Raw genomic sequence first — 14525 nt, 5'->3', positions numbered from 1 at the left:
AAGATTAATGCCATTCAAAAAATCAAACACTTCTTTGCTTGTCTGCTAAAAAGAGAGCTTGTTGCAGTGTGCTGTTGTTTTTCTGTTCCAACTCCACCCTTATGAGGCAGCATGTATTAATGAGGTATATCTGATTGTTTAGATAACATGATACAAGGCTTGTCTCAGGGTCATATATCACACCGTGCCACAAATCCATTATTATTTCCCAAAACTACACAGCTTGCTGAAGAAGTGATTTACTAACACAAAGTGTCCTTAACTGTCCAAGTAATCCAGTCACCTCTCAAGTGTACAGAAGATACAGTATGGTGGTCCCAAAGCTCCTGTCTGGACCATTTCTCTGTAACCAGACATGATCTTGGCACTGTTCCTGCTTGTAAAATGGACTACATAATGAACAACTTCATACCAAATCATTTACACTGGCTTGTGCTAAGAGTTGATCCACATAACGTGTGAGAGACGGAGAGAGCCGAGGCTGGAAAATTTACTGAAGCAATAAAAAAAGAGCAATAGCTTCGCTTTGCCCCCTGCAGCACGGACCAGCAATTCAGCCAGTTCACTAACTCAGGGAGCAAAGCCCTCCGCTGGCAGAACCAATATCTGGAAGCACAGTAATGCATGGACATGAAGGTCCGCAGCACATGAGAACAATACTATAAAATGCTGATGCTCAAATACATAATGATAAATCCTTAGCAGGGGCACCAATATCTATGGTTTAGCCGTAGAAGTTAAGATTTTTTGACCACTTGCTAAAGCAAAACAAGAAAACTATGCATTCCTGCTTTCTCAGAGGTCAGCCCAAATGCAAATACGATTGCCCTCTCTCAAGGAGAAAAGACATGGGGTTTGCTCCCAGTTGGCTAACGTTAATGGTATTTAGCAGACGCTCTTATCCAGAGTGACATATAACATACCCAGAGCATCCTGGGGAGCAGTCAGAGGTTTGGTGCTTTGCTCAAGAGCACTTCAGCCATTCTTTCTGGTCCAGAGAATCTAACCAGTGACCTTTTGGTTCCAAAGCTGCTTAACCATTAGACCATGGCTTCTCTCATGGGATTTGACAAACATGTTTGCTTCTGGTAGCAGTAGGCTGAATTTACCTGATTTTGAAAGGCAAGTGAAGAATATAGAGAGGTGAATATACTGTGTGGCAGAGCTAACACATTGTAGATATGTGCAATATAACAGTACCATCTGGTTGAATTTGACGGAGAAATTAAAATCAGTTCAATTTGATGGAAAATGTGCTTTGTGGAATGTGCTTTCAGAAATTAAAAAGTTGTTTTTGCATTTCTGGGTTGACAGAAAAATAATTTCCTAACAAGTGTTGCCAGTCAAAACAAGCCTCGCCCAGTAGCACTTATTTTAGTGTTATAACAACTGATTCAATCTCACAAGTGTGGTCTCCGTTCTTTCAAGGTCACTAATACTAATGAGAACATTTTGTTTCATAAGTGTAGTGTAAAGACTCTAAATATCTGACAAGAAGCTAAAAAAAAAACCTTACAAAACTTTTTATTTGACTTTTAAAGAAGGACCAAACAATAGCTGTGATAATCAAAAGGTAAATTTTCTTAAAATAAACACCACTTACTTGATATCGAATCAGTAGCCTTGGCGAACCACGAAGTGAATTTTGTTTATCTTTTTATCTGCTGATTATTTTCCGATACTACGAAGTTATAACAAGGTTTCTCTTATTTCATTTCTAGTTCCGATTAGTTCCAAAGTTTATCAAGAAATAGAACGGGTAATCGAACTTGATCAGGATAAGTGCTGATTGGTTACAAACGCTGTATCCTAAATCACTCACTCGTTCACTATGCCCTACTCACTATATAGTGAATTACTATATAGAGGACTATATAGTGTGCTCATTGATTAAATGATAAAACTTCTTCTTTGCCGCGACCTTTTTTCTTCTTCTTTGCCGCAGCACTACTTTTCGTGATGCATTGTGAGATACTTTGAGTGCACTATATAGGGTGTAATAATGCTCACTATACATTCGGACAGCACTACAAAATGGCAACCTGGCTATATAGTCCACTATGGTCAAATATAAACAACACATCCAGGAATTTAGGCCACCAGCTGATCAACCTTAAAATAATCAACAGATGTTATGCCACACTTTACAGATTATACAGAATGGGTTTACGTTCTAGTCCTGATTGTACTTTATGTTCAAACTCTACTGTGGGAACAGTATTGCACATGTTCTGGGAATGTGATAAAGTTAAAACTTTATGGACTCGTGTGTGATATCATGAGTAAAATACTTTGGTTTACGATAAACCCAGATCCATGCCTATGTCTGTTAAACGATGACACTGTATTGAGTTTCAAAGTAATTTATAGGAGATTCCTTTTTTGTGCATTTACAACAGCTAAAAAATTTATTCTAGAATACTGGTATAATCAAAACATAAATCTAGTTAAAACCTGGTTGATCAATGCAAAATATATGGCTAACTTGGAGTACTCTACAGCTCGGCTTAACCGGACAAAACCCGAAACTGTGTCTGAGTGGTCATATTTTGTGTTTGAATTGAATGAGCACCTTAGAGGCCAGTAATGTAATCTGTAATTTTCTTTCACCATTCTCCGGTTTTATTTTCTCACTCAATTATTGGTGTCCCTCCTCTTTTTTTTTCTACTTTTAGTCAATGTAGTGTGCAGTTGTTTTTCCCTGGTTTTGACTTTTGTTTGTTAATGTGATGACGGATATGTTTTTTTTGTTTGTTTGTTGTTGTTGTTGTTTTGTTTTTTCTCAAAACTCAATAAAAATGTGAATCACAAATATAGTCCACTATGTAGTGAGTAAGGAGTGATTTGGGACACATTCGGGACATTGGGACACCGTTTGCACCAAAAACGATTTTGACCTTTTTGGTGACCTTGACCTCGACCGGATGACCCTCAAAACGTTGGAGGTTCTATTTGAGACCAATGCCTATCTATCCTGAAAGTTTCATGAAGATTGGTCCAGCCGTTTTCCCGTAATGTTGCTAACAAAGAAACCCCACCGAAAGCAATACCTCACCCCCTGGTGGACTCCGTCCCGGGCGAGGTATTAAATGTGATTGGTGTATTGTTTTGTGGGTTTAAAGCCCTCCTACAGCACAGAAAGAGTATATTATGTTCTTCTTTGAGCAGACAAAGTGTTTGATTTGTATGATGTGTTCCTTTTAAGTCAGTAATGAAAGTGTAAAGATCATCTGGTCACGGACTTCTAGATCTACAAAAAAAAAATTAGTTAACCAACAGTAAATAGTTTTCACTAGAGTTTTCGACAGTTTGTTGTTATGTGCAACATGTGGCAATTGTTTGGACTGAATACCGGACATGCATGTTAATTTTGTTAACAATTGCATTTGCTCTGACCCGGTTGCTTATAAATCCAAACCTTTCTGCAAATTGAAGTTAAATATCAGTTCAACCAGTGCATGTTTTATCATTAATCCATAAAGCCACCTTGTCCACTTGTTGTTGTTTCCTTTCTGCCTGCTAGGATACTGATATTGATTCCTGTTAGTAATGTTGGCACCTCTGAAGTTAGATGACATACCAAAGTCTTAATCTTAATCACCCCCTTTCTCTAGCATCTTATTGCATCACTGTAGCATGTCACACCTCCATCAGTGCCCGTAAAAGAATAGCGAGCCTGATCCACAAAATGGTTAATTTGTGAGAATGACTTGTACACTCACTCAGGCATGTAAAATATGCAAAGTAAAAAAACACTCGCACTCACACCATCATGCATATTCTGTTACTTCCACTCTGATTTTCATACAACTAAAAGAAACTCCCATACATGGACAGAAAATAAGATCTCTTCATGCTCAGTCAGACACGAGGTGCACCCTCCTTCATAACAACTTCCATCATCACTCTGAGGCGTATTAAAAGTACAGATAGTAAGTCCAGTAGAGAAGGTTGACTACGACAAAGGAGAGGGGAAACGTTACACGAGAGTAGTTGTCTATGTAATGTGGATTCTCCACATGACAGCAGTTCACAGAGCGGAGCGTCTGTCGTATGAGGGACAGGTTTCTGATACAGCGGTTAAGAGGATCCTCCAGGGCCTCCGGGGTCCTAGGCTCTGGGTGAGAAGGGGTTTGGGCCATGAGATCAGGCTCTCTGCTAGGGGATGATAAAGGAGCAGGGGTTGGAACGTCCTTACGGCGCTTTGCTCGGTTGGAATCACTGGCAATGGTGGTGACAATCCCATTGATCTCCTCTTCGCAGTCCTGCATGTGCTGAAATGCAGAGAGAGAGAGAAAGATGACCAGATTTTTTTTTTTAAATATCAGGTTGTCTGCAAATTATAGTGCTATCAAAGTTAACGGCAATCTCATTAAAAAAAAAAAATCCTACATTGAATAAAAATAGCTTGAAATGGTTTGACCAAAAATGTGAAAGAAAATGGGCCCACACTTTTTTTTTCGATCACAATAAAATTAAATTTCTATAAATATGGAAATCAGAAACACCACCAATCTGACATACTCCAGTCCCTCTCCTGATAAGTTAGTGCCTGCATATTGAAATATGATTGTCCTTTATATTTTATGATACAATTACATGTGACTCTTTCCGTGGTCCATACTAGCTTCGACCATTAGCTTGCAATATTCCTTAAAGTCATGATTCTCAAATGGGGTTCGCAATGTATATCCAGGGTCCCTGAGTCTTTTGCTTTATTTAAAATCACTAGATAGTGGTGGAGCTTACTATCAAGTAGTATCAAGGTTGTTATGGTTATGACTTAGTTATCCGTTTCCGGTTGAGAGTACGCCATGTGCATTTTGGCTGCCACTTCTCACCGGAGCTTTTCATTTTTCTTTTTTTGTATTTGTGTAGTTTGATGTTTGTTTTTTGTTTGAGTGTTTTGTCCGCCGGTTGTGGCACAGCTTCAGACCCAGTTTTGGCGTTGGTTCCCTTCAGGCCTTGGTCTGCCATGGGTGGTGCCTGTGTGCCTCGCTATGGACTGCAGTGAGCTCGTTGCTCTTTTTAACATCGTGGTTGTCCAGCGCTCTGTGCGGCGGTACTTTTGTGCTTGGTACAGTGCTCCGAGCGATGTTGCCCGGTGGCATCGCAGTGGCTGTGCAGGTGATTTGGGACATACCAGCGCTCTGTGTGGTGGTTCTTCGGTGCTCGCTTTGTGGATCCATGGCGCGGTGTTTCGAGTGATGTTGCCCAGCGGCTGCACAGCAGCTGTGCAGGCGGTGTGGGATTTATCTTTGTGTGCCTGGTGGGACTGTATTAGTTACGCCATTGGAATTACATCCTGACCCTCTTTTGGTAGACTTTTTTTTCCTTCCCTCAACTGAAAAGTGAACTTGGGTGTGAGAAAGGTGCTATATAAATTGAACTGATTATTATTTATTATTATCATAGCTGTAAGGCATATTGACTGGTCACTTGGTTAATCTAGATTAATCTAGGTAACTCAATCGAGCAATAATTTAACATGTATAAATAACTTTACATTTAATCAAACTGTGCTGTTAATATGATACAGTAAAACTGAATGAGTGGAAAGTTCAGGAATACAAAAGCTTTAATGACCAAAATAAAATAATATGATGGTAGACATTTATCTTTTTTTTCTTAAGATTAAATTATTCTGGACAGTGGCCCTGGATGCAAAATTTTGAGAACATCAGGCTTTAAGATTTGGCCAGATTGCTGCCATGGCAAATTTAACACTCAAATTAACTCCCACAGAAAAGGGTTTTAATCATAAAAAATAATTTTCATAAAATAATGATGATTAAAAAAATTGTTAATAACAGGCAATGTAAAAAAAAAAGTTCCTGTGGTCTCACCGTAAGCGCACTGTTGTACTCTGGATGGTGTAGTGTGCAGAAGTGAGCAACAGCGTACTCTATCAATGCTCCAAAGATGAAACTGAAACAAATTCCCAAATACACGTCTATTGCCTTGATGAAGCAGTTAGCATTAGGCAGAGACGTCCTTGCACCCATCATCAGAGTGGTCATCGTTAACACCGTCGTAACTCCTTTAAAGGTAAAACATAAATGCAAAAAAACAACAACAACAAAAAAAAACATGACAGGCAAGGAAGTGACAAAACAGCTCTGACTGTTTGATAAGGAAGTGGTTCATCAACCGAACAAAGGAATCAGAGCCGCCCGATTTAAAGTTTGAGGTGGAGCAGTTTTCCTAAAATCCCTGAATAGCTTTTTTTTGCAAAATATTAAAGGTAATTAGAGTTCAATCTGAAACAATCCCTGCCATGAGGAAAGAAGCACTGACAAACAGATTTTTTACTGAAATGGTAGTGGAGTTTTGTTACTAATTTATAAGAGCTCCTACTGAGTTTAATTAATGGACTGTTATCACATGAATACCATGTTACCATGTGAACAGTCACATGGGGATTTCTTTTATGATCATTTGTTATTTGATCTAGTACTGCTTTGTACATGGATTTATGATATCAATGTTGATTTTGACAATAATTTTAAATTTAGTTTTAGTCTTAAAAAATTGTAGCTACATTTTAGTCACATTTTAGTCTTGTGTTTTTTTTTCTGGGTTTTTTTGTTTTGTTTTTTTGTCAAGATTTAGTGGAACTCAGTTTTAATTTTAGTCTAATTTTAGTCAATGTTTTAGTCATAATTTTCTCAGATAATTTCATGATAATTTTTGTAAAATGTGCCCTGTTGCTTTAAGATTTATTATGGGAGGCATATTGTGGGGTGTTTGTTTGTTTGGTATGCAACTGGGATTGTTGCTGCTAAGTTATGTGGATTTAGCCACAATTCTGTGACTATTTTGCTAGTTATTAAGTGAAGACAGCATTTACTACACTGTGATGGTGTGAACCACTATTTTTTTTTTTTTTTTTATCACCGTGCGATTGGCTAAGTGGGCGAGCCTAGCAATCCAGATTTCCTTGCTTCCCAACTATGGTCAGGAATGTGAAACAGAGAAGGTAACATACTGTAATAGCTTTTGCTGAAATATATTTCTCCTGGCTGTAAAAATTCCCTTGAGAAGTAAGCTGGATTGTCTGCCTGAACAGAGCCAGCTATTTCTGCTCGTCTATATTTGTCAGGGCATAATGTTAAGTCTGATCTCCATTAGATTCCTGTGTCCTCTGACCTCTGTTTCTCATATGTCCTGATTTTGATACTACTTGTGTTTTTGTATTATGGATTATCCTGTTTTACTGTTACCCACTGCATATGTGTTCTTTTCTTTTTTCACCTCTCCAGTAAATACTTCAGTTTGACTGCACAGACACAATCAGTAAAGCATGTGATTGATGTTGATGATATACCTATACATATGCGAGCAGGCACAGATGACTGACTGATCCAGAAGGACACCCAGGAGAGCACGACGAGCAGACTGGAGGGGACGTAGGTTTCCAGGATGAAGTACAGAATGCTTCTCTTCAGCTCAAAGTGGAAAATGAGTTTAGGATAATTACCTGGGAGGAAAGATATTGTATCATTAATTTAAAATAAATCTCACTGATTGGTCTTATTTGTCTCAAGTACTTACTTTCAGACAGGAAAAAACCTTGTCTGATGAACTGTGCCAACTTTGAAGTTCTCATATTAATACTGACAGAACTAATATTTTTCTTAAAGTTCATAAACACAATAAATCACAAACCTTTCAAATAACAAAAGCTTAACAATAGGCATCAAAGTCTTGTATATTGGAGTACACACATTGACTTTCATTGCATTTTGTTAAAGGCCTAGAGAAATGCGTTTTTTTGGGTTAAAATAGAATAGCAGTTAAATTCGGCGAGGTTTATTGAGTCCCTGGACAGAGGCAACTATTCTCTAAACCACATGGTAGCTGATACATTTGCAGATAAAAGCCGAGTAAATTTAGCCCTTTTAGAACCGCCCAGAAGTAGCAGACCGGAGCCACGCAGGGGCGTCACTAGGCCTTTTTTACTGTGGCATGTGCCCCAGTAAAAATCAGCTGTGCCCCAGTAAGAAAATGTTGAAAGATTTTAGTAACAAACTAGTTTCTTTGGCAGATCATTTATCTACTGTAAGTTGTAGGACAGAGTGTGTTTCAAACTTCTATCGCCTCTTCTTTCTAACTAATTTTCTGATTGGTCAGGGAGATTCTCACTGTAAACATAGCGTGCGTGCGGCGTGCCATGAGTCCATTTAGCCTACTGGAGAGATGAGTTTACTCTTTGTATGAGTCAGAGAACGGGCTATGGATGAGTTAAAGTAGCGCAAAGTTTTTGCAACAAAACTAAGCAAACCATATTCTAACAAACCCATTAAACTACATCAAATTAAACGATATTAAATTACTTTTCCAGATGGATATCAGACAATTCTTCTCACGAAGCAGAGACAGGGGCAGGGAAACAGTGACAGATGAGGAGGAGGGTGAGAGAGGTAAGATTAAGGTTGTAGGCTATGTGCTAGTCAGTCATATCTAACCAGCTAAGTTCGTGAATCGTGAGAGTTGAGGTGACACATTTAGCATCAGCATGCATTAAAAACCCAAATGCCAACAATTAATTTTTTGGGGACTGGGATGTGTTTTCCGTCTCGTTGACCTATTCCTCGCATAACTTCATCCACGAGAGCATGAGAATTATCCACTTTGCATAGGTTGGGGACAGGAACGTTAAGGTGCATTGTGCAGGGGGCAGGGGGGCATTTTGTGTGTGTCGGGGGGCAGTGCCCCAGTAAAGCTTAATTCCTAGTGACGCCCCTGGAGCTACGTGATATCACGGGTGTGTGTTGGCCACGAACAACAACATGAGCAAGCAAAGCGAGCAGGAATTTAGCGAGGGAGAAGTTTTAGTAGTGTAGGTACAGTCCCTTTTAAGAAACTACATTTCCCATCAGCCAACTTCCGCGTTGACCTACGTCACGCCTGGGCAGGATCACCTACGTCACGTCCTCCATGACGTCACTTCCTCCCTGAAGGCATAAGTAACGGAACAACGCTTCCGTCTCTCTCTCTCTCGTCTTGGATTTCAAGCGTCCAGACACAAAGAGATACCCTGCACCAGAAAACCAGATAAAGACGTCTTTTCTTTCTTTTCCTCAAGAATCAGAGTTTCGCGCTTATCTTTCACCTTTGGCCATGGTTGATTCTAGGATCGTGCGATTTTTAAACTCAGCTTGAGTTACAACCGGTTTTCAGTTATTCATTATACGTACGTACGGACTGCAGCCAAGCAGTTAATTAATGTTAAAAGCGACCGGCTCCTTCTAATAAAGCGCTGTGCACATTATTTTAAAAAGAGATTTTCTTCCCACGAGCTACGAAGCGTCGGACCAAGAATTCTCTGTTTCCTACAGAAGTCTCCACGGGCTCCTGTGAAACTCAGCCTCTCCAAGAATTCTCTGCTTTCTACAAAAGGGTGAGATACTGAAGTAAGACTTGGCATTTTGGGCATAAAAACTAGTCTTAGGAATTAGTTTTATTGAAGTAATGTGAATTTAAATTCAGGAACGGTTTAATTGTTTACAATGTGGACACGCAGCGTGTTGAATTGATGATTGTTCTATTTTGTTTTAATCTCTCAATTGTTTAATAGATAGGCTTTGCATGCTCTCTCTCTATTCCTGTCTAACACTTTAATTTCATTATTACATGTATTTTGACCGCATCAAGATTTCAGTGGATTTAGTACTGTTATAAGCTAGTGAAATTAGCCTACGGCTAATTCTTTTGTCCCATTAGCATCCAGGGCTAAGAGTCTCAAGGGAACATGTGGCAGCCCTCCTCCACACTCACATACACACCTTTTGTCTTAACTCCACGAGGTAGGATCCTTGGGCCTTAGCGAGCCACATACGGCTAATTCTTTTGTCTCATTAGCAATACGTGCTAATTCTTTGTTTTACTTAGAAACACGTGGTCAACTCCCCCACGCACAAACACACCCTAGCTAGCATTCCTTTGTCTTAGCAACCAAAGCTAACTCTCTTGTATTACTTAGAAACACATGGTCACCAGGCCTCACACACACAAACACATCTTAATTAGCACACAAAGCTAATCTTTTGTCTTCACCACAACACACACACACACCTCACTGTTTGCTGAAGATTTCAACTGTTATTATTCATTTTTATCTTTGTTATAATAAATTAAATTATTATTGAAACTGCATGTTTTATTTGTTGTTCCAATACTTTTGAAGTTGCCCAAATCTCAAAAGAATTCCAAGGTGCATATGAGTTATGTAATACGGTAAGTGATCATAATAATTTGGAATATACTATAATTTAGCTGTTTGGTAATTTATTATTAAGCACCAAAATTAATGGTATCAATTAATGAGACTGATCCAATGAGACTGATTTAATGAGATTAATTAATGAGACTGATTTAATGAGATTGATCACTTAATTACCAATTGCACCTATAGTAGTTTTTCGTCAGTTCAATTTGATGACGACGTACTGACAAAAGAAGAAGTGGCCAACGATAAGAAGAGAGAGGTATCGAACCATACCAATTTGAGCCAGAATTGTCCAATGACAGCAAGGTCAGTGACAGTGGCAATGATGAACCGTAAGTTCCGATTTAATCCACGGCTTCAGCCGGCCTTTAAATGCTCATAACTTGGCCACCAGAGGTCCCAGCAAAGCCAAATTTTGCAGGCACCTCCCTCTACACAAACCAGCATGGGCATGGCCTGGTAGGACTGCGCCTCGGGACATTATTCGCCCCGGCGTGAGCTCACCTCCGCACCTTAAGGGGTTTGGATGACTGGAAGTTGAAGATGCAGTCCTCAAGTTAGTAGTATTACAGCATGTTGGAAACAGAATGCTTTGCAGTTCATTGTAGCAAAGTCTTGACTAATTAGTGATTACCTTTATCTTTCGGGAAAAGGAACAAGGCCACTCCCTCCACGGCATTTGTGTTGCTGCACCCGGCAGTGATACATCGCTTTCTGGGCGCTTTCCCTTTTTTCTCTCCCCCTTTTCTCCATAACAGTCGTAGATTGTAGTTTAACGATTTGTCTCTCAGGCGGCATGGTGGTGTAGTGGTTAGCGCTGTCGCCTCACAGCAAGAAGGTCCGGGTTCGAGCCCCGTGGCCGGCGAGGGCCTTTCTGTGCGGAGTTTGCATGTTGTCCGTGTGGGTTTCCTCCGGGTGCTCCGGTTTCCCCCACAGTCCAAAGACATGCAGGTTAGGTTAACTGGTGACTCTAAATTGACCGTGAGTGTGAATGGTTGTCTGTGTCTATGTGTCAGTCCTGTGATGACCTGGCGACTTGTCCAGGGTGTACCCCTCCTTTCGCCCGTAGTCAGCTGGGATAGGCTCCAGCTTGCCTGCGACCCTGTAGAACAGGATAAAGTGGCTAGAGATAATGACATGAGATTTGTCTCTCTTTCTACGTTGTGTTTTGTCGCATGTTTTCGTCAAAATGAAAGTAATCTAACAGAGTCGGACAGAAACTACACTGCGTGGACATCAGTGTAAAAAACGCAGGTAAAACCACTCAATTATTACTCTGGGGGTAAAATTTTGCGTACATGGGTGGGAATGGGGGGTGGGCTTAAGGAGTAAACAAATCTTTCAAATCTGACTCAACGCCACCTTTTTAACCATTAGACAAATCTTACCCAATGCACCTTAAATTCCTACCATGCTGTTTCCTCTTGGACCTTTGATTATTATGATTATTTCTTAAGATTAGTGTCATTAAAGAGCTTTTTCTCAAATAATAGAGCATTTCTTGCTGAAACTCAGGCAAAGTTTAAGTCATTAACCACTAAGATATACAACATAAATAATTATTATACATACTGTACAAGGCACTTTTTCAGTGGAATAAAAACATGTATTCTATTCCCTTCCAGCATGTTTCATTCATTTGGTTTGATAGCATGCAATATTGTTAGCATATCACTTATCCTATGTGTATTACGTCACTCTACCCAATGGAGAATGAGCGTTGAATATGGTTTATGATATTACATGGTTGTCAAGAAAACATGACATCACACATGTGAATATTCAAGTGATGCGAATATTCAATGAGAAAGTTTTCTGCTGCGCATGTGCAGAAGCATTTCTTTGTTTGCCGGGAAAGAGAAAGACGTGTTGAACACCTGAAAGGCTACCAAAACTTCAGTAGATATTCTTCACACATCTTTACAAGAGAAAAACATACCAATGGACAACGAAAAACTGGAAAAGAGACAGTGTGTATGTATAATAATAACATTGGCTGGCTTTTTTTCATGGTATATCAGGTATATTCCATTCAGCTAGCATGCTATTGAACGGTTTGAAGACGAGAATGAAATATATCTGATAGACCACTCAACGCCAGCCAACATTGTTTAAATATACAGAACTCACATTTCCTGACAGCTTTATTGTAAATGGAAAGAGACAAACACAAATGTGTTGTGTTTGTGGGTACCTGTCTCATAGACAGCCTCTGAAGCAGAAGTGTAATGATCCTCTACTGTGTACTGGGCCAAACGCAGAGTGTCCAACCCACTGACTGAATCATTACCTCTTGCCCAGTAAAACATCACATCGTTGACATTATAACCCCCTGATGGAGAGAGAGAAAGCAAGTTTACACAGGCTCACTGAAGAGATTTATGATGTATCAGAAGTGGGTCCCACAACATAATAACTGCCAACATGTATTAAGTTACATTTGGTGCAGAATTATCAAAATTATAATAAAGTTGTAGAATATGTGTTAAATTAATAGCATGTCTGGTATATTTTCCCATAAACATTTATAGTATTCATAACTGAAGAATTCAAGCTGAAGCATTATTATTAAATTCTTGTGCTATATTGAGTTGCAGCACACCACTGAAAGTGATATCAATGTATTTCCTCAAGAGGGAGCTCTGTAATAAAAAGTGATCAAACACAGTGATCTGACTTCTTACTGCAGCTTCTAACAGGCACATTTCATACAACACTGACTAATGTGTGCATTCTCACACAAATGCCCTCAAAGGAAAAAGGGGGTGATGAAATGTAGAACTGGATAGCTACTATATGTGCTGCTTTCAGACTTTATCTCTTTATGGGTCTATGATACAGACACATCAGTTTTCTAGACCCTGTGATATTAAGGAAATTTCACACAACAACATGAAAGTAACCTGTACTGAATAAGACTCAATGTTAGTCACTTGTCAAAGGAAGTAAACTAGCTATCAGTAGCTCAGTGCAGTGAAGTAACTAGAGAGAGTAAAGTTTACAATGAAAAATACATCATGTTCTACATAGGAATATCTTAGTACCATACATTTACATAACACAACATAACTCTAAACTAAATCTGAATGACTTTCAACACATCTGTGATAAAAAAAAAAAAAAAAAAAACTTTCACAGTGCTGTGTTTTCATTATAGGACAAAATGGTGCCGCAACAGTGACTTTTTTTTTAATGTAACCATCAGTAATAAATAAATATTTCAGCATGACCTGAATCCAAAAGCCTGCTTCTGTTTCTGTGCTGACTTTCTGTACTGGATTCACTGATACATAATAATAATAATAATAATAATAATAATAATAATAATAATAATAATAAAGCCCAATAGCAGCAGGTATTTTCGAATTAAACCACAGCACTGTTGAAGTCTCAATTCTGATTGGCCAGAAGTTGTTGGTAAGTTTTATATAACACCAGTTCTGACAGTAGCTCCAGCTCCAAGACAGGTTTATACTAATATGCAAGCTCTACTACATTACTGTTTCTTACATGGTGAAGTTGTCTGTGATGAGATGTTTATTTAGCATTTATGAAAGGAGTCTCTGGTGTCAGCACTTTGCAACCATCAGAGGTCTTTACAGTGGAAGGCTGAGCACTATGGGGTTTTTGAGTAACGTGCTGCATTATTATTTTGTGTTATTAACCTCAAGAGAGTGAGAGAAAAGAGAGATTGGTAAGGAAACAATTATTTTTATTATAATATGAATAATATTCATAATACTGTATAAAGTGATTACAAGAACTTGTTTTGGGGACGTTCCAGAGCATTAAATGCACCTTATATACTGATAAAGGTTTGATGTGTCATTAAAAAATTTTAATTGTTGGCAAATTTCTATGGTATAAGAGAAATAAAACCTGTCAGTGCAGTACAGACTCCTAGAAAAAAAAGGTCCTTAACATTAGGTAAAGTCCATTTTTAAGTGAAAAACTTTTGAAATGGGGTTGATAATTAATCCTGTCATGTAATTCAAGGATGTATAAGCAACCCATTGTATCACTGTCATTAACATGTAGCCTCTCCTCAAAAGCAACTTTAAATGAAAATCATGCATTGTTCTCCTGTGTCAGGAACTATTTTCAAGTGAAAGAGTTCAGTGTTGAAAAACTGTTTGCTGGATGATAGCTGATGGTGGGGGAAGGGGAGATAAATTGTGACATGATATTATTATTAAGTAAAAATCAGAAGTTTAGCGTCGAGATGTCCCGATACCACTCTTTCATTCCCAATACCAATTTGGCTATCAGTCCAATACTTTGTTTTACTCTTGAA

At 38.8% G+C, this 14525-nt stretch overlaps 1 protein-coding gene across 1 annotated transcript in view; it reads right to left on the bottom strand.

Annotated features, from left to right (window-relative positions):
- Window positions 1-3917: 3917 nt before the first annotated feature.
- Window positions 3918-14525, bottom strand: part of LOC132888893 (gamma-aminobutyric acid receptor subunit pi) — a 50082-nt gene continuing 39474 nt past the window's right edge. Inside the window, exons 6-9 of the mRNA XM_060924988.1 lie at window positions 12426-12563; window positions 7328-7480; window positions 5847-6040; window positions 3918-4274 (exon numbers count right to left, since the gene is read on the bottom strand). Of these exons, the coding sequence (XP_060780971.1) occupies window positions 3918-4274; window positions 5847-6040; window positions 7328-7480; window positions 12426-12563 (842 nt within the window). The remainder of the gene's footprint in view (window positions 4275-5846; window positions 6041-7327; window positions 7481-12425; window positions 12564-14525) is intronic.

This window comes from Neoarius graeffei, chromosome 7, assembly GCF_027579695.1.
Source record: "Neoarius graeffei isolate fNeoGra1 chromosome 7, fNeoGra1.pri, whole genome shotgun sequence".
Lineage (NCBI taxonomy): Eukaryota > Metazoa > Chordata > Actinopteri > Siluriformes > Ariidae > Neoarius > Neoarius graeffei.
The sequence above is the reverse complement of the archived record's forward strand: the minus strand, read 5'-3'. Positions and strand labels throughout refer to the sequence as shown.